Below are 18,924 nucleotides of genomic sequence, written 5' to 3' on the forward strand. Positions count from 1 at the left end.
TCAGATGCAATATAAACAGGGGGAGATGTAAGTCTCCACCCAGTTGAACCCAAAGGCTGAACCGCAAACTAACCAAGGCAGCTGGTAACATGATAGAGAAGAATGCATACGCCATGGCCACTTTGGGGCTAGACTCCAAGGATGGCCTTCAACCAAAGCGGGATTGTGGCTTCTACATGAAATATTTCTTCCTCTTCCTCTCCCTCATCCAGTTCCTTATCATTTTGGGATTGGTACTTTTCATGATCTACAGCAACCCGCTGGAAAGCACCGAGAAGCACCTCAAGGGCTTGACAAATCAGCTGCAGGAGAGCGAGAAGAAGATCAAAGCCCTCAGCGAAGAGATTGGCAAGCTCAAGCGCCAGCTTAATGCCACGGAGAAGGAAGCGCGTCTGGTCCAGACCCAAATGCTCAGGTTGAACACCACCTTGAGGCTTTGCAACAATGAAAAGGTAAGCCCCGGGAGAGGAAGAACTTAGAGGCCATGTGGCTTGTATCTTTACAATTTATATTGTTTTATTTGTTTACTAGTATGATTTTAGAATTTTAGAATAACAGAGTTGGAAGGGACCTTGGGGGTCTTCTAGGCCAACCCTCTGCCTAGGCAGGAAACCCTACACTACTTCAGACAAATGGCTATCCAACATCTTCTTAAAAACTTCCAGTGTTGGAGCATTCACAACTTCTGGAGGCAGGTTTTTCCACTGATTAATTGTTCTAACTGTCAGGAAATTTCTCCTTAGCTCTAAGTTGCTTCTCTCCTTGATTAGTTTCCACCTATTGCTTCTTGTTCTACCCTCAGGTGCTTTGGAGAATAGCTTGACTCCCTCTTCTTTGTGGCAACCCCTGAGATATTGGAACACTGCTATCATGTCTCCCCTAGTCCTTCTTTCTATTAAACTAGACATACCCAGTTCCTGCAACCGTTCTTCATATGTTTTAGCCTCCAGTCCCCTAATCATCTTTGTTGCTCTTTTCTGCACTCTTTCTAGAATCTCCACATTTTTTTACCTTGTGGTGACCAAAACTAGATGCAGTATTCCAAGTGTGGCCTTACTACAGTTTTATAAAGTGATATTAACACTTTACATGATCTTGATTCTATCCCTCTTTTTATGCAGCCTAGAACTTAGATCTGATTGCTTATTAGTAACCTAACACGACTATCACTATGTGTTGTCTCTTATGATTCTTGATGAATGTATTCTATTTTATGTTTCTTTATGTATCCTGAGAGCATATGCACCAAAAGCAATTTCCTTGTGTATCCAATCACACTTGGCCAATAAAGAAGTCTATCTATCTATCTCCAGGTTGCCAAGAGCATCCGCCTTTTTCTATGTAACTTTAAGCATGAACTTGAGTTCCTTTTCCAAAGGAAGGGAGAAATGCTAAGCGCATGGACAATGTGGATGGAATGTGAAGTGCATGGAAAGATTTATCCATTAAATAGGGCGTTATAAATTAATTAAATATTAAGTTATTTAATTCAAATGCAAATGTAATTTATTTTAAGGTGCCCTATGGTAAGATGGGCAGCCAAGGAGACATGCTATTTAATAACGGCATGATTATTAGTCATGACGGCTACATTAGACTTTCATATTCAGAGGCAGTCTCTGAAGTAGCAGATACCAGAGAATAAATACCAAGGAAAAAAGGCTTCTACCTTGGACATTTGTGTTATCATTGTTGGAAATAATAAGGTGTTGTGTGGATTATTTCAGCTTCAGATGAAAGCCCTGGCACTTAACCCACAAAGCAGGTGTTCTAGAACCCTCAATGCTGTTCTGATCTTTTCTGGAGACTTTCCCAGTCCTAAGAACTTTGGTTGGGGGATATTCTAGATTATTAAACCATTCTAGGACATTGAGTGTGGGACGCCGTGCCTTTCCAACCTCCCTCAATTGTCATCGTAACTCAAGGACTACCTGTATGGAGTTAGTTTGCTACTGTTTTTCTCAATTTCCTAGTCTAGAGATTTCCTGGTGGCCAAATTACTATCTAGGTTCAATCCTGCTTACCTTTTTTTGATATCAGTTAGATCAGCTGGATCTTGAAACCGCCTACTTTATGGCGTCAAGTGCCATGTTTCTATGGTTTTTGAAATTATATCTACACCAGATGAATTTCCCCATTCTTTCCCATGAGCTACTAGTGTTTTCTGGTTTCCTATCCACCCCAAAATCAACTTCAAAGTGGGTCAGTCTTTGGTGATTTCACTTCCTTCACATTTATTGTGAGGTACTTTATAAGGTAAAATACCTTACAATAAATGTAAGGATGTGGTGGCTCAGTGGCTAAGATGCTGAGCTTGTCGATCAGAAAGGTCGGCAGTTTGGCAGTTTGAATCCCTAGTGCCGTATAACGGAGTGAGCTCCCGTTACTTGTCCCAGCTTTTGCCAACCTAGCAGTTCGAAAGCACGTAAAAATGCAAGTAGAAAAATAGGGACCACCTTTGGTGGGAAGGTAACAGCGCTCCGTGCGCCTTCAGCGTTTAGTCATACTGACCACATATCCATGGAGACGTCTTTGGACAGCGCTGGTTCTTCGTCTTTGAAACGGAGATGAGCACCTCCCTCTAGAGTCGGGAACAACTAGCACATATGTGTGAGGAGAACCTTTACTTTAGGACATGGAACACTTGCTGACAAACAAAAGAAGGATGGCATTGGGGATGCTTCAGAAGACAGAATTCAAAAAGATTGAATTCTACATGAGGACAGACCCATGGAAAGTGACCAACTCCTTAACAAGAGAAGATGAAAGACCTGGAATGGTCAGTTTGAGAACAATCTTCTCCCAAGGAATGGAGATTGGACATTTGTGGGAAAACAGCCCATGGCAGTGGGGGGGATTTGTGCCCATCCAGGTCTGGAAGAAAAAAAAAGTGACAGGTTGTTTCCCCTTCCACGTCTCTTGAGACAGTGTAGTTTGTGACAGTTAATTTGTATATAGGTTGGATATTTTTTGAATGAGATCAACCACTTTCACAGCCACAATGGTGTTTGTGCACCTACTGGTTGGCTGACTTAACTTTTTAGAACACATACAAGCCGTTGGTTAAAATCTATTTAATCAGAGGAGTCTCCAAAGTTGAGAAGGCTTGAAAGCAAGCTGGTGGCTGTTCTGTTATTCCCCAGAGGCCATCGGAGAAACTTAAAGGACTTTCCATCCTTTTCTAGGCAAAGCTGAAGGAACAACAGATGAGCAATACAGCAGCTCTCCTAGCGGCAAATGAAAATAAATTCAACTTGCGTTTTTTGAATATTACCTGCGTTGGTGAGTATTGCAAACCCATCTTTACTATTAGTTCTCTAACACAAAACCAGCGAAATTTGCAGTGATCTTTCCTAATTATATCTCTTTCTGATTCCTCCTTTCAATATATTTGCGTTGCCTTTGGGCTGCCTTTGAAAACAGTTCAAGAGGTTTGTTTGGTGCAAAAGTGCCAATATTTGGAGAGTGGGTGGGCCACAAAACCGAAGAACTGATTTCCCATGCAGATAATTATCCACTCCCTAACTCCAATGACGTGCAGTCAGGGGAGGCAGGGGAGGCAGAGCCTCACCGCTCTCATCATGAAAAAAAAAAAAAAAACGGGAAGCCGCGAAAGTGGCTGGGAGTGGCGTGCGGCTTGGTTTAGCCTCCCTGGACATCTCAGCAGCAGCCCCAAGTGTGCTGATCTCGCCATTTTTTGCATCGGGCGAGCCCGGGATCCTTGCAAGGGGAATGGGACCACGTGTGCAGGCGGCTCCTCAGCTCCAGCCTCAATCAGCGCAGCGCGATCCCCTTCATGTTGGCTCAGAAAGGAGGGGAATGGGACCACGTGTGCAGGGGAAGGGGATTGCGCCTGTGATAATCTGAGGCTGTGCGCTGCTGAGGAGCCGCCTGCACACGTTGTCCCATTCCCCTTGCAAGGATCCTGGGCTCGCCTGATGCAAAAAATGCCTAGGTAACATCATCAGTGCTAGAAGTTGGGGGGGGAGGAGGAGAAAGGAGAAGTTTCTCTTCTCAGAAATGTTTTCAGTGGAGCTGCGGCAGCCTGTCTGTCCCTTTCTGACATTTCTGAGAAGAGAAACTTCTCCGTTTGGGCTGTGCCCGTGCGATCGGAGCAACCACGCGGTTTGATGACGTCACCAGCCTCACCAGTCATAAACCTCACCACACGTCACTGCCTAACTCTGACCATGCCCTACCATAATGTTTTAGAATACAAAACAGAATAGAATTGGAAGGGACCTTGGAGGTCTTCTAGTCCAACCCCTGCTCAAGCAGGAGACCCCTGTACAATTTCAGACAAAAGGCTATCCAATCCCTTCTTAAAAGCCTCCAGTGAGGGAGCACCCACAGCCTCTGAAGGCAAGCTGTTCCACTGGTTAATTGTACTAATTGTCGGGAAATTTCTCCCTAGTTCTAGATTGGTTCCCTCCATGATTAGTTTCCATCCATTGCTTCTTGTCCTGCCTTCCGGTCAGTGGGGAAATTCAATTTTTTTTACTACTGGTTCTGTGGGCGCGGCTTGGTGGGCATGGCAGAGGAAGGAAACTGCCAAATCTCCATTCCCACCCCACTCTGGGGCCAGCCAGAGGTGCTTTTTACTGGTTCCCTGAACTACTCAAAATTTCTGCTACCGGTTCTCCAGAACCTGTCAGAACCTGCTGAATTTCACCCCTGCTTCCAGTGCTTTAGAAAACAAGTTGACCCCCTCTTCTTTGTGGGAGCCCCTCAAATATTGGAACACTTCTATGTAAGGCTACGGTTCTAAAAAGAGACTTAGCTTAATTATATGTAGTCAGTACTTCACTTAATTTTTTCTGATAATTGCAAAGATCTGTGGTGGTGTGGGGGGAGAAGAAGAGGGGTCCTTAATGCACGCATCCATGTCCAGTTTTGCAATATTGACCGGCTGGCTTTTGTGCTTGTCGCTTGGTTGTGTTGGGTGTGTGTGTGTGTGCAGGAAGGGAGGCTCAGCCAAACTCATTGTACACATGTTGCACTCTGACAATAAAAGTTTGAATTTGAATTTGGTCTACAGCAAAAGTGACGGGTCTGGAGAAGCAGCTGGTGGCCTTGCAGCTGACTAGCCAGATGGAGCGAGACAAATTAAGCCAGGACAGCAGGACTTGGCAAAGCAAAGCCGAAAATGAAGAGAAAGAGAAGAACGAATGCCAGCTAGACAAACTCGAGCTGCAGACGCGGGAACAGAAGTACCAGGAGCTGAAGTCCATCGTGCTCCAAGAGTTTGATCCTGTCCTTAAGAACATTAAGGCTTCCGCGGAGAAGGTTTTTAGTTCTTATGAGTCCCGTCCCTGTTACCACCATGACATTGAAACCGCGTTGCGCCCCATCTTCAGAAATATGCAGAGCCAGCTTGATACGGTGGCAATGCAATTTGACCAGAAGGCCAACGAGGTGACTCGAGAGAATGCCTTGTTGCAAAGCCAGAAGACTGCTTGTAAGCAACACCTGCAGGATCGGGACCAGCAGATGAGCCGCCACAAGCAGCAGTTTGAGTTGGAGAAGCAGTTCCTCCAAGAATCCCAAGAAAACCAAATTCGGAAAATAAGGGCCGAGTGCAGCAAGATGCTTGACGAGAACGAAAGCTTGAAGCTGCAGCTCCAGCAGACCAAACAGGCCTGCATCGGAGTGAGGGTAAACCAAGAACCCCAATTTCCATTCCTTGGGTGGGCAGAGTTCATTCCCACTAGACCAGTTCTCAGCAGCTCTGAGGTTCTAGAAGCAGCTGCTGCCAGATGGGCCCTGGGCTACAGAAGCATCTACAAGGGATATGGGCTGCCCCCAAAAACCAGGATGGTGGCTGAGGCTGTGAGATAGAAGCTCTGCTCTTTTATACCAGGGGTGCCCCACATAACCCATGTAAAAGAGAGGTGGGCTCTCAATTGCACAACCCTTGGGACGTTCTCATCGGCACCCAAGATACTCCTGGCTAGAAGGACTGGTCTCAGCAGTCCTAATTTAGCGGGAGGGCAGGCTAGCATTGAAGAGCTATGCAGATGCTCCTCAACTTACAACCAAAACGAAGCCCAACATTTCAGTTGCTAAGCACAACAGTCGTTAAGTGAGCTAGGCCCCATTTTACGAGCTTCTTGCCACAGTTGTTAAGCGAATCACTGCAGTTTTTAAGTTAGTAACACAGTTGGTTAAGTCAATCTGGCTTCCCCTTTGACTTTGTTTGTCGGAAGGTGGCAAAGAGTGATCACGTGACTCTGGGACTGGAGACTACAACTGTCACAAATACATGCCAGTTGCTAAGCATCCGAATTTTGATCGTGTGATCGTGGGGATGCTGCAATGGTCGTAACTGTGAAAAGCTGTCATAAGTCTCTTTTTCCCCAGTGTCATCGTAACTTCAAATTGTCACTAAACAAATGGTTGCAAGTCGAGAACATTATTTAGCTGTTGTGTAGAAATAAGCAAATCTGCTTAAAAATCCCTTCTTCGTGAAACATCTATTTGGTCTTTGGGGTTTATGATATTCCAGCATCTCTTTTATCTCTTTCTCCTCTGCATTCCAATCACTTAATGTTACTTTAAAGACATAAAGAATTTTCCTGATCAGAAAAAAGGTTTAGTTGCGTCAATAGAGCAAAATAATAATATGGGGAAAGAAGGAGGGTCCGTCTTTGATTTTACAAAAATGTAAATGTTCTACAAATTCTTTGCAGGGTTTTAGGATGCTAAATATATCTTCATTTGTTAGTGGCATGGGTGGAAAAGAGAACATGTAAAATATAAAACAAGATAAGTTTTAAAGAAAATAAGTACAGGGGAGTCAACGAGAGGTTACGGAATAACAGATTTGGAAGGGACCTTGGAGGTCTTCTAGTCCAACCCCCTACTTAGGCAGGAAACCCTGTACCATTTCCAAAAAGTGTTTGTCCAATCTCTTCTTAAAAACTTCCAGTGTTGGAGCATTCACGGCCTTTCTAAGTTTGTTCCATTGATTAATTGTTCACTTACTCTCTGCTATTTAGTCTATTTCTGGAACTAAAGGCCAGGTTTAAATTGACTGGCCTGATTTTTGCAACTACGTTGTTGAAATTAGGAGATGCGGTTTCAATTTGGGGGAGCTGTAGTTTTCCATTTTTTCAAACAAAAATACAGTCTGTTAATGGGTCCATTCAGGTTTTGGAAAGCTCAAACAAACTTCTTATTTCCATAGACTTCAGCTCCGGGCAACACAGCTTTGAGGAACCCATTAAGTCTGGGCCCACCTAATCCCTTTGGCTCCTTTCCGAGAAGTGTGGGGAACACAGGAGGTCTCGTGAATCCTGCAGCAAGCTCTAATGCCTTCAGCAATCCATGGGGGAGGCCAAGTTCACCGGCTCAGCCAAGTTCTGGATCTCAGCGAAATCTAAGTACCGCTGGTAAGTAATCCATTTTTGGAAAGAATGGGGTTTAGTTCCCTAAGATGCCTCTAACTAACCTGAGAACTCACGTCCTAGGACTCACAGGTGGAGACCACACCTTTGAGGGATAAAGCAAAAGGATCTGTGCTTTTAGCTTTGAGTATGTTTAAGACTGTGGGGACATAATTATTGCTTATTACTGGATTATAGGTGCTAGCAAACTGTAAGATTGCATTCGTCAGTCTTCTGACTCTGAAGGGTACCATCTTATACAATACAATACAATAGTAGAGTTGGAAGGGACCTTGGAGGTCTTCTAGTCCAACCCCCTGCCTAGGCAGGAAAACCTATACAGTTTCAGACAAATAACGATCCAACATCTTCTTAAAGACTTCCAGTGTTGGGGCATTCACAACTTCTGGAGGCAAGCTGTTCCACTGATTCATTCTTCTAACTGTCAGGAAGTTTCTCCTCAGTTCTAAGTTGCTTCTCTCCTTAATTAGTTTCCACCCATTGTTTCTTGCTCTTCCCCTCAGTTGCCTTGGAGAATAGCTTGACGCCCTCTTCTTTGTGGCAACCCCTGAGATATTGGAACACTGCTATCATATCTCCCCTAGTCCTTCTTTCTATTAAACAGACATACCCAGTTCCTGCAACCGTTTTTCATATGTTTTAGTCTCCAGTCCCCTAATCATCTTTGTTGCTCTTCTCTGCACTCTTTCTAGAGTCTCCACATCTTTTTTACATCGTGGCGACCAGAACTGAATGCAGTATTCCAAGTGTGGCCTTACCAAGGCATTATAAAGTGGTATTAACATTTCTTGTAGAGTAGGGATGTCAAACCCGCGGCCTGCCCATGCCCGATTTAGCAAAGGAGGAAAAAGTCGTGATACGTCATGAGACGCTGCCATGACGAAGGGAGTTTGACACCCCTGTTGTAGAGTAACAGAACAACAGGGTTGAAAGAGACCTTGGTGGTCTTCTAGTCCAATCCCCTGCACAAGCAGGAGACCCTTTATCATTCTCAACAAATAGCTGTCCAGCTTCTTCTTAAAAATCTCCAGTGATGGAGCATCCACCTCTTCTGAAGGCAAGCTGTTCCACTGGTTAATTGTTGTTACTGTCAGGAAATTTCTCCTTAGTTCTAGATTGCTTCTTTTCCTGCTTAGTTTCCATCCATTGCTTCTTGTCTTGTCTTCTGTTGCTTTGGAAAAATAGGCTGACTCCCTCTCGTTTGTGGCAGCCCCTCAAATACTGGAACACTGCTATGATGTCACCCCTAGTCCTTCTTTTCAGTAAACTAGACGTACCCAGTTCCTGCAACTGTTCTTCATGTTTATCCTCCAGATCCCTAATCATCTTTGTTGCTCTTCTTTGTGCTCTTTCCAGGATCTCAAACTTCTTTCAAGATACGGATGATTTGAATTCCAAATATTTAAAGTCCTTGGCTCATGCTAAAGTAGCGTTTACCAATCTTTACCAAGCTTACCTGAGGGGACTTCAATTCCCAGAATGGGCGAGGTGGCTGAGGAATTCTGGGAATTGAAATCCACACATCGTAAATGGGCGGAGAGTGGGAAACACTGTCCTAAAGAGATACTGGTTATTTTCCTGCTATGACTGCAGTTCACCTCCCTTTTGGCAAACAATACTTATATTAAAATAGCTAATGTCCATTTTTCACTTATTCCAATATACAGCAAGAGCTTGAAAGCTTCGTCTTAAGTTTACTTGGGTGTCCTTGTGAATGATAAAGACAATAGAACTGGGATGGGCGAACCTATGGCATGCATGCTGCAAGTGGCACGCTGAGCCCTCTCTACGGGCAGGTGAGCCGTCGCCCCAGCTCAGCTCCACAGCGCATGTGCACCCGCCTCTTGCTGACCAGCTGATTTTCAGATCTCTGCTGTGCGGGGGGGGGGAAACGACACACATGCGGGAGACACACGCACATGGGGCACCGGGGTCACGCATGCATGTGCGGGGAGGAGTGTGTGGGGAAGTGGTGCTCCCCCTATGCCCCATTTTTGGTCCCAGGAGGTGTCAGGGAGGCCTGCTAGGCTGAAACAGGGTGTGGGGGGAGCACTGGGGGGGTCACGTGCGCATGCACAGGGGGTGGGGGGAATGCAGGGGGGTCATGTATGCATGCGCAGAGAGGCAGGGCATGCAGGGTGGGTGTGGCGCATGTATTGCATTATAGGTGTGGGCACTTGCCAGCAAAAAGTTTAGCCATCACTGCAATAGAAGGCGAATTATTATTATTATTATTATTATTATTATTATTATTATTATTATTATTATTATTATTATTATTATTATTATTTTTACAAAGCTTGAGTTATGGAACAGACCCAGAGAGTGAAAAGAGAGCGAGGATTCACGCTTGCTTCACTCCTTCTTGGATAGGTGCTGGAGCAGGGGATCTCCAAAGGTTTTACACCTTATATGCACGCAGTGTTTCCATGTAGCTTCATAATTAGATGGAGCAGTCAGCAATTTGGGAGAGGCTGACATTTTTGCCTGTAGCCTCTTTCTACAGATTAAACCAAAGGCTTTCTTTAAATCAGAAAGGCAGCCTGGGAAGTTAAAGAAATCATTTTCTGCCAGGCCCTGCAGCTCAAGTCAATGATGAAACATTAACCATCCCACCCTTTACCCAGTTTGCTTCCCTACCACGTTGTCTTAAAACAATGAGCCACCTGTCTTCCCCTGAAGATGTAGGATATAATCTATTAGACATGCTTAGGGGACTGAAAAAATTGACTAGAAAGTATTGTCACTGTTCATGTAAATCAGGATTATACGTAAGATCAATCTTACCAGGTAGACCAGATGTCAACCTACGAAACAACTTCAGTTGAAGCCATGCTCCTTTCTACTTTGTTTCTTGGTTGCCATTCAAGGGGGAGGGAGGAGAGCATTGCGGGAAGGGGGGGGACTCAAGAATGTAGTGCCTCAGCCGGCTAGCCATAACATCTACCAGCAGGTGTGAGAACCAAGGTCATGTCAATGGACCCCTGTTGAAGTTGAGTGGGAACCTACATCTGGACTGATTGACACATGAGACCTGAGAGACATAGAGGGGGGGTTGGGGAGGTCTCATTCTTTTAACTATCCCTAAGCACAGGAATAATTTAGAGCTAGCTTCACCTTTCTAAGTGCCGATATGATGTACTCAATAAAGGATTTCTTGAACCTGAGCAAAATGTCAGAGTCCTGACTTCCCGGAGTTCATTACTCGGAACAATGACATCGGACAGGAAACATGGCCAGATAAACGAATTCAGTTTTATTGTTAAAGCTACAATTTCGAATCTAAAAGTACAATTCTCCTTTACATCCTTTACATACACTGTCTCCTTTACATCCTGAGAAACTAGGAAAGGTCTCTTCTGAGCCTTCCCCCCACCCACGTGCTATGCCCGTGATGGGGAACCTATGGCAAGCAGAGCCCTCTCTGTCGGCACGCACACTGTTGCAAGTTGCTCTTCTGGTTTGGGGCATGCCGGACAGCTGATCTTTGGGTTTCTTGCATGTGCATGCGCTCCGAACAGCTGGTCTTCACGACTGCTGGGGAGCCAAAAAACGGCCTGAAAAACAGCCAACAATAGGGTGTTTTTTAGACTGTTTTCAGGCCATTTTTTGGGCCATTTTACGGCTGTTTTGGGGCTATTTTCAGGCCAAAATGGCTCAAAAAGCAGCCTGAAAATGCCCCCAAAACAGATCTGAAAATGGCCAAAAACAGGCCTGAAAAATGGCCAAAAATGACCAAAAAACAGGCATGCACACACCGGCCAGCTTTGGGTTTCGGGTGCAGGCACATGCACACACGCACATTCCAGTTTGGGCATTTGGTGCCGAAAAGGTTCGCCATCACTGGGCTATGCTGTCTCTTTTCTGTCCATTCCTTAGGCAGCATCTCTTCACTCTAGCTTTCAAGATCATTTCAACATACCATCTCATGACACACACACACACATACACACCCCTCTTTGGGAACTGAAAGGGATAACCGATATCAGTAAATTGAGAAGTCAGTACTGTTACCAACCAATCAGAGTTTATTGTAAAGAGTTCTGTTTCCATCAGGTTTCCCAACAGCCGAAACCTGCATCTGCAAGCAAAGTTTAAACATCTCAGCCATGGATATAGAAATTCAACTAAATAAAACATTCTGTAATTTATTTATTTAACAGCATAACAGAGTTGGAAGGGACCTTGGAGGTCTTCTAATCCAACCCCCTGCTCAGGCAGGAAAGCCTACACCATTTCAGACAAATAGTTGTCCAATCTCTTCTTAAAAACTTCCAGTGTTGGAAGTATAGATTTATTAAATTTTATTAAAATCTATATGCCACTCATCTCACAATCCAAAGTGACTCTGGGCAGCTTATAATGCCATAAGAGCATAAATGCAAAATGATTAAAATTAACCTGAGAAGGATTGGATCAGGTGTAACATCCCTAAATGTAGCGTGGTAATGCTGAACCAATTTTCTCAAATGTGATTATCTGACCCCACCCCAGAAGCCCTTTTGGGGGAAAAATAGGCTACAAGCCACCAATGCCAAATTTATCTTTAATTGATTGTTCCAACTGAGCCTCCCACTTTCATCTTTGAAGCAAGATCTTATCGAATTTTTCCAGATCAAATAGTGTATCACTCAGTGCCTATAATTATCATTAAAGAACCTGCTAATTGCAATTAATTTTGCACACTCTTGATTATATTGTGGGTTTGTTTTACACTTAGTTCTGGTACTCTTTGTTGGAGCTTTAACCATTAGATTCCTATCTGGATTAGTGGTGGGATTCAACAGTTTTTACTACCAGTTCTGTGGGCGTGGCTTGGTGGGCGTGGCAGGGGAAGGATACTGCAAAATCCCCATTCCCTCCCGATCAGCTGGGACTCAAGAGGCAGAGAATAGATGGGAGCCGAGCCAGTCAGAGGTGATATTTATCAGTTCTCCAAACTACTCAAAATTTCTGCTACCAGTTCTCCAGAAATGATCAGAACCTGCTGAATACCACCTCTGATCTAAATGTTGAATCATGGCAATTGGACTTCTTTGCTTTTTGGTTTGAAACTGTTTATCCAAGTAGCTTCTTCAGTAGCTTCTTGCAGACTGAAGAAACTACTTGGATAAACAGGATAATGTTTAAAAAAAAAAAGAGGTCCAGTTACCATGAATCAGCTCTACATACGTATGTACAGTTCTAGACAAACTCTATCTGGATGAGTGAGAATCTTCATCAATGATTAGATTTCTAGTGATGTTAATTATTTAATGCACAATGTGTAATATGTTCATCTCATCTTTTACGACTCAATGAGCTGTTAAAGCCGGAAAACTATTGATGAGCTATAAAGATGGGCAATAGCTCTTTTAAATTCCTGGTACCATGTAATTTGATAATTGCTCTCTGAAAAGATGTTCTCCACCCAATATATTAATTAGAAATACATTAATTATTCCGAGCCAACTAGTTGTCATGTTAGAAACTAGTCTTGCAATAAATAAGGAGAGGATTGTTGACAATGTGAAAACATTTTTTAAAGGATTATAGTTCCTTGTTGGTAACATTTATAGAATAGAATAGAATAGAGTAGAGTAGAGTAGAGTAGAGTAGAGTAGAGTAGAATAGAATAGAATAGAATAGAATAGAATAGAATAGAATAGAACAGAACAGAACAGAACAGAACAGAACAACAGAGTTGGAAGGGGCCTTGGCGGTCTTCTAGTCCAATCCCCTGCTTAGGCAGGAAACTATGCCACTTCAGATAAATGGTTGTCCAATCTCTTCTTAAAGACTTCCAGTGTTGGGGCATTCACAACTTCTGAAGGCAAGTTGTTCCACTGATTAATTGTTCTAAGTATCAGGAAATTTCTCCTTGGTTCTAAGTTGCTTCTCTCCTTGATTAGTTTCCACCCATTGCTTCTTGTCCTGCCTTCAGGTGCTTTGGATAATAGCTTGACTGTCTCTTCTTTGTGGCAGCCCCTGAGATATTTGAACACTGCTCTCATCAAACTAGACATACCCAGTTCCAGCAACTGTTCTTCATATGTTTTAGCCTCCAGTCCCCTAATCATCTTTGTTGCTCTTCTCTGCACTCTTTCTAAAGTCTCAACTTCTTTTTTTACATGGTGGTGACCAAAACTGAATGCAGTATTCCAAGCGAGGCCTTTCCACGGCATTATAAAGTGGGATTAACACTTCACGTGATCTTGATTCTATCCCTCTGTTGATGCAGCCTAGAACTGCGTTGGCTTTGAGGATATTATTGTGTGATCAATGGTACTAATACCCATAAAAACCTCAAAAAGGGAATTCAGCCCTCAGGAGCTCATTCAACCAACCCATTTGCACTAGATTGAATTGGTGATCAATTATTTAGTTACTGCATTTCCCCCCACTTCCATTTTGGAAATGGTCAAGATGGTCAATATTGCAATTATGTCATGTTTTTCTCCATAACTACAACCTTCTAAGAGAGATTGGGCTGAGGGAGTGTGATTGGCCCAAAGCCATCTATGGAGCCCCATATCTAGGGCTGGACTTGAATGTGGATCTCTCCACTGCTTCCCCTAAACAACTACCACTGTATACCTTTCTGGCTTTGTATTTCGTCAAGCCACACACATACACACACATTATTAGTTCCCTTATCTTTTATACAGTAAACCTTGGGGAGGAACAGATCACTGGGTACATGTCCTAATATTGCATGAATACATCCTGTAATGTACTGTAGCCAGGGGCTAGAGGGCTCAACCTAGCATTAAGGTTACCAGCAAGAATTAAATTAGCATTTGGGTGCGTTAGAAACAATGCCAATAAATAATCCTCAAACTCAATAGTTTGGTTTGGTAGCTTACGTTACAGAAAATAAATGTTAATTTCAAACCAGTGTCCCTAGCCAGAATGTCACTGGCTCATGACTAGAATGAATAAAAATCAGGAAAGAGAAGGGTACAGTAGACTAAGAATGCACTCAAGACAATTGAGGCATTGGAAAGATGAGAAGTCAGCTTGGATAGGGTTACATATAAATACTGCTGTTCTTAAAGGTCTGCAAGACTCTAGCAGTCTTTAACCACAGAGCATTGAGAATTAGCTCCTGCAGCCCCAAACTTAAACCAAAAATATGAATATGATTTCTTGAAAACTGATAGAGGAAAACATCCTCTGGCTCCCATTAGCCAGCCCTAACCTTTATTCTGTACTACACCATGACTGACAAACAACTGTAAATTGGTGCAATGGGAGAGCAGAACCCACCATAAATATAATTAAGAAGATACTTGTCCTAAGATAACATGAAACCTTCACCCTCTCCAAATTAGCATAAATATCAAAATTTGGAGCCGCTGTCCAATTGCCTTATGTATATGGGACATATTCTGACACTTTCTTGGACCTTCTGCTTGAGAATTTGGAAATGATACTTATGGAATGACTCATGGATGCCCAACAGAAGATTTTGCTGATCTCCTGGAATAAAACAGGGGGAGCAATTCTTCCTTCTGGAACTTATTGGGCAGTGTTGAAATGATCCTCTGATAAGTAATCTGAGAATAGGATAGTGGCGTTTAGTGATATTCATTGCAGACTACCCCTCGCTTAAAGGATAGATCAGGCCAGAAAGGACTTCGTATTGTAATTTTGGTCAAATTCAAACTAATAAGAAACTTAATGAGCCATGGTGGTGCAGTGGTTAGAGTACTGAAGGCTACTTCGGCTGCCTACAATTTGGCAGTTCAAATCCTACCAGGCTCAAGGCTGATTCAGCCTTCTATCCTTCTGAGGTGGGTAAAATGAGGAGCCAAAGTGTTGGGGGCAATAAGCTGACTCTGTAAACCGCTTAGAGAGGGTTATAAAGCACTGTAAAGCAGTATATAAGTCTAAGTGCTATACATGCTATTAATTGACACCAGCTCTTAAACTAAGGCAGAGAAGCAGAATATGTATGTATGTATGTATGTATTTATGTATGTATGTATGTATGTATGTATGTATGTATGTATGTATGTATATATTGATGTGTATGTATGTATGAAATTTATATGCCTCCCATCTCACTATCACATCTCTGGCCACACTAGGAGTTATCATCACTAAGAAGCACAAATTGCGGAATGGAAATAGTCCAACTCTCCATTTCTCCAGGGTAGTCACTCTTCTCTGATCCTGGTCCCAAATTACATCGCTGTCTTGAGTTCATTCCCAGTTCTTTCTAATATTTAATGTAACATTTAAAACATGTGAGTGTGGTTTGCTAGAGTAATAATTCTTCATAATTTATTTTGTCACTTACTAGAATGGTCTTTTGCAACCCGGTATCTTCCACATGTGTTGGGATACACCTACTGAAGAAGTTTTTTACCCAAATATTTTGAGTGGGGGGAAAGTAGATCTTGTGCTTGTGGCAGGAAGGGTGGCGATCCTTTCATTACTACGTGCAAATTTATATCTGCTTTTTCTTTAGAACAAAGCAAGCTCCAGGAGATCTTGAAGTCTGCGGCAGAGAGTGGAAAGTTGTCAAATTTAGTACCAGTAAATCCAGTGGGACAGTCCAAGTAAGTTGATGAATCTGTGGTTTCAAGTTTCCCAATCGGAGGGCAGCATCAGGTTAATTTAAGTGGGCTGGAGAGCAGAGTTTGTGCAAATGCTGATTCATTTTGTACCAGAGGGAGTTGCATAAGCACTTAGTTCCATCTCTAAGTTGAAATATTTGGCCTCCAACAGCAAAATTTCTGAAACTGACTCTGAGGTTAAAAGAAAATCAAGAACAGGTAGCAAACGGGTTTCAAAGAATTAGTTTATGAGAATTAAAACAACATAAGGTGACGATATCATAATCTCAGAGGCTTTCGAAAGATCGTTGAAAAGGAGGAGGAAGAAGAAGAAGGTGGGATCAGTTCAAAGTTGTTCACCATGATGGCTAAACAGATTATAAATCACAAGCAGATCATCCCGGCAAGGTATTGAGAAATGAAAGGCTGTGGAGTGCACACAATGTTTTTGTGTGCTTCCCAAGAACATCCAGTTAGTCACTGTGAAGAACAGGATGTGGGATTAATATCAACCTTGACATGAGTCCAAGTTCTAATGACTGGTCAAGTTATTTTGACAAGCCACTTAATCCTTTCCTTGTATTTTGCTTTTTCTTATCCCAGGAGCTAAAGGAAACATTGACAAAGACAACTAAGAATTCAAAACAGCTCCTAAGCATAAGACTGAAGTGTTGAGTGGGGACAGGAAAACATTCGCCTCTGTGGAAAAGACTTCAAGCAGTAATTGAAGAGGGAAGGCCTGGAAGAGCTTTGGAGCCAGTGAAGTGGATCTCAAGTCAGGATCCTGCCCTCTTCTATAACATAACTGACATTTAATTCTAGCTCTGTCTTGCACACTGAGGACTTTTACTGATCCAACATTGGCTTCCTTCAGTATCTTTGGGTTCATTCAAATATCTTACTCCTTCATCGGGTTGAGGGTCCATTGCAGTGGTGGGTTGCCATTTTTTTTTACTACCAGTTTAGGCGCGCTCCCGCCGCCACTACTACCGGTTTGCCCAATCCAGGCAAAACCGGGAGTAACCCATCTCTGGTCCATTGGTGAAAATTCCACATCAGTCCTTCTGTCTCAGGTCTCTTTACTTGTTGAGTTATGGAGAGGATTGAATGTAATCCCTGTGACATCAGCCCGATGAGATATGAATGCAATCAGTCAATATTTTCAGTGATTTCATGCAGCTAATACATCTGTTCACAACGAAAGCAAAAAGGATGGAAATTGTAAATGCACTCTTGAGTGTTAGGAGTTAGTGTTCCTGCAGTTTTGTAAGATACTGTGGCATATTTATGTATATAGCTTTTTGTAGGCATGCACACATATATTGGAGAAGTTGTGTTTCTCTTGATTATTAGCTGGGCGGAAGGTCCCCTGTTCACCACTGGCATCTGATTATCCAGTCCGCGCTAACTCTGTGAGTATCCCACTAAAGTTGATTACAATTACTGTATGTCTGATAACAGAGTTGAAAACTCTTTCTCTACCCTGAAGCTCCGAAGAACTAAAAAAAAAAAACCTTAAAAGTACCAAGCAAAGTAGATTCCTAGTCTGTCAGTGATGACAACTCTCTTTCTCGATATTGCTTTGTTTTGGGCTTTTTGGAGGCATCTTGCTAGCCTGTTTAGAAATAATATCATGGTCTGTAGATCTTGGTCATTAAACCCAACTTGCATTTTGTTCTATTACAGTAACGAATCGTTCTGTGGAAATAAAACTGCTATTTACAAAATATATTCCATTCAAATGATTAAGAGGAGCAATATGGGCTACGGAAGGTGCACAACTAATAAACATCATATGAAAATGTAGCAGGAGTAGTGTTTGATTTGGATAACAGCTGTTGTTTTTACTTCTTTTAACACTCCTTGGAAAGTGAGTTGTTTATGAGAAGGAATAAGGGTGATCTAACCTTACTTTGCTTTGGTCCACTTCCTCCCCTCCCACCCACAAAAATCTCGTGGTGCAGGATAGAGTTTCAGTTTTATGCTGGCAAGCAAAATTTCTCAGAGAGAAATTCTAACTAGGGCAAGGGTAAATTACTAAAAATGCGGGCTTCCTTTCTAGGCTATTGAGAAACATGAACGGCCTTAGCTCTGGTTATGTTAGGCAGCAGAGATGAATGCTCCCCCGTGTTGTATTTCTTGAAATAATACAGGTAGTCCTCGACTTACAACCTTTCATTTAGGAACCGTTTGAAGTTACAGCAGCAATGGAAAAAGGGACTTGCAATGGATCCTCACACTTACAACTATCGCAGGATTCCCCCCTCCCCGTCACATGATCAAAATTTGAGTTCTTGACAACTGGCCAGTATTTACAATGGTTGCAACAACCTTGGGTGGTGTGATCACCATTTGTGACTTTCCCAGCCGTCTTCCAACAAGTGAAGTCAAGGGAGGAAACCTGATTTGCTTAATGACCATGTGATTCACTTAATAGCTGCATTGTTTGGCCTAACAACCATGGCAAAAAAAAAGTTTGTGAAATCAGATGTGACTCACTTAACAACTGCCTTACTTACTAATAAAAACGCTGGACCCAATTTTGGTCCTTTACTACCTTCACGGCACTCTCTTTCCCTTGCCCCACTCCTGATATTAGGAAGCTTCATTGGTTGATGTTGAGAAGACAATATCAAGAGAATATCTTACTGTGAGCGAGGAGGATTAAGCTTGCTTCTGGGGAAAATCTGAAACTACATACACAGGTGAAAGCAGTAGGAAGGAAGGGATAACAGAATAGCAGAGCTGGAAGGGATCTTGGAGGTCTTCTAGTCCAGCCCCATGCTCAAGCAGGAGACCTTATTACCATTGCAGACATGTGGTTCTTATTAAAAGCCTCCGGTGATGGAACACCCGTAACTTCTGAAGGCAAGTGGTCCTACTGGTTTATTGTTCTCAAAGTTAGGAAATTCCTCCTTAATTCTAGATGGCTTTTCTCCTTGATTTGCTTCCTTCCATTGTTTCTTGTCTTGCCT

The 18,924-nt window shown here is 42.9% G+C and overlaps 1 protein-coding gene across 1 annotated transcript; it reads left to right on the forward strand.

The window, feature by feature from the left end:
* Positions 1–20: 20 nt before the first annotated feature.
* Positions 21–17,755, forward strand: PLVAP (plasmalemma vesicle associated protein). Its single transcript, XM_081959536.1, has 6 exons — positions 21–452; positions 3,186–3,282; positions 5,039–5,655; positions 7,187–7,391; positions 15,862–15,952; positions 16,553–17,755. Exons 1-6 carry the CDS (start codon positions 90–92, stop codon positions 16,557–16,559), a joined length of 1,380 nt encoding a protein of 459 aa, XP_081815662.1. The 5' UTR covers positions 21–89; the 3' UTR covers positions 16,560–17,755.
* Positions 17,756–18,924: the final 1,169 nt, after the last annotated feature.

This window comes from Natrix helvetica (assembly GCF_964273705.1).
Source record: "Natrix helvetica genome assembly, chromosome: 1".
NCBI lineage: Eukaryota > Metazoa > Chordata > Lepidosauria > Squamata > Natricidae > Natrix > Natrix helvetica.

What these genes read in the sequence shown, in the direction of transcription:
- PLVAP (XM_081959536.1), top strand. Translation starts at nt 90, where the DNA reads ATGATAGAGAAGAATGCATACGCCATGGCCACTTTGGGGCTAGACTCC. An exon ending in TTTGAATATTACCTGCGTTG is followed by an intron (nt 3,283 to 5,038) that starts GTGAGTATTGCA and finishes TTTGGTCTACAG; the next exon opens with CAAAAGTGACGGGTCTGGAG. An exon ending in AGGCCTGCATCGGAGTGAGG is followed by an intron (nt 5,656 to 7,186) that starts GTAAACCAAGAA and finishes TTATTTCCATAG; the next exon opens with ACTTCAGCTCCGGGCAACAC.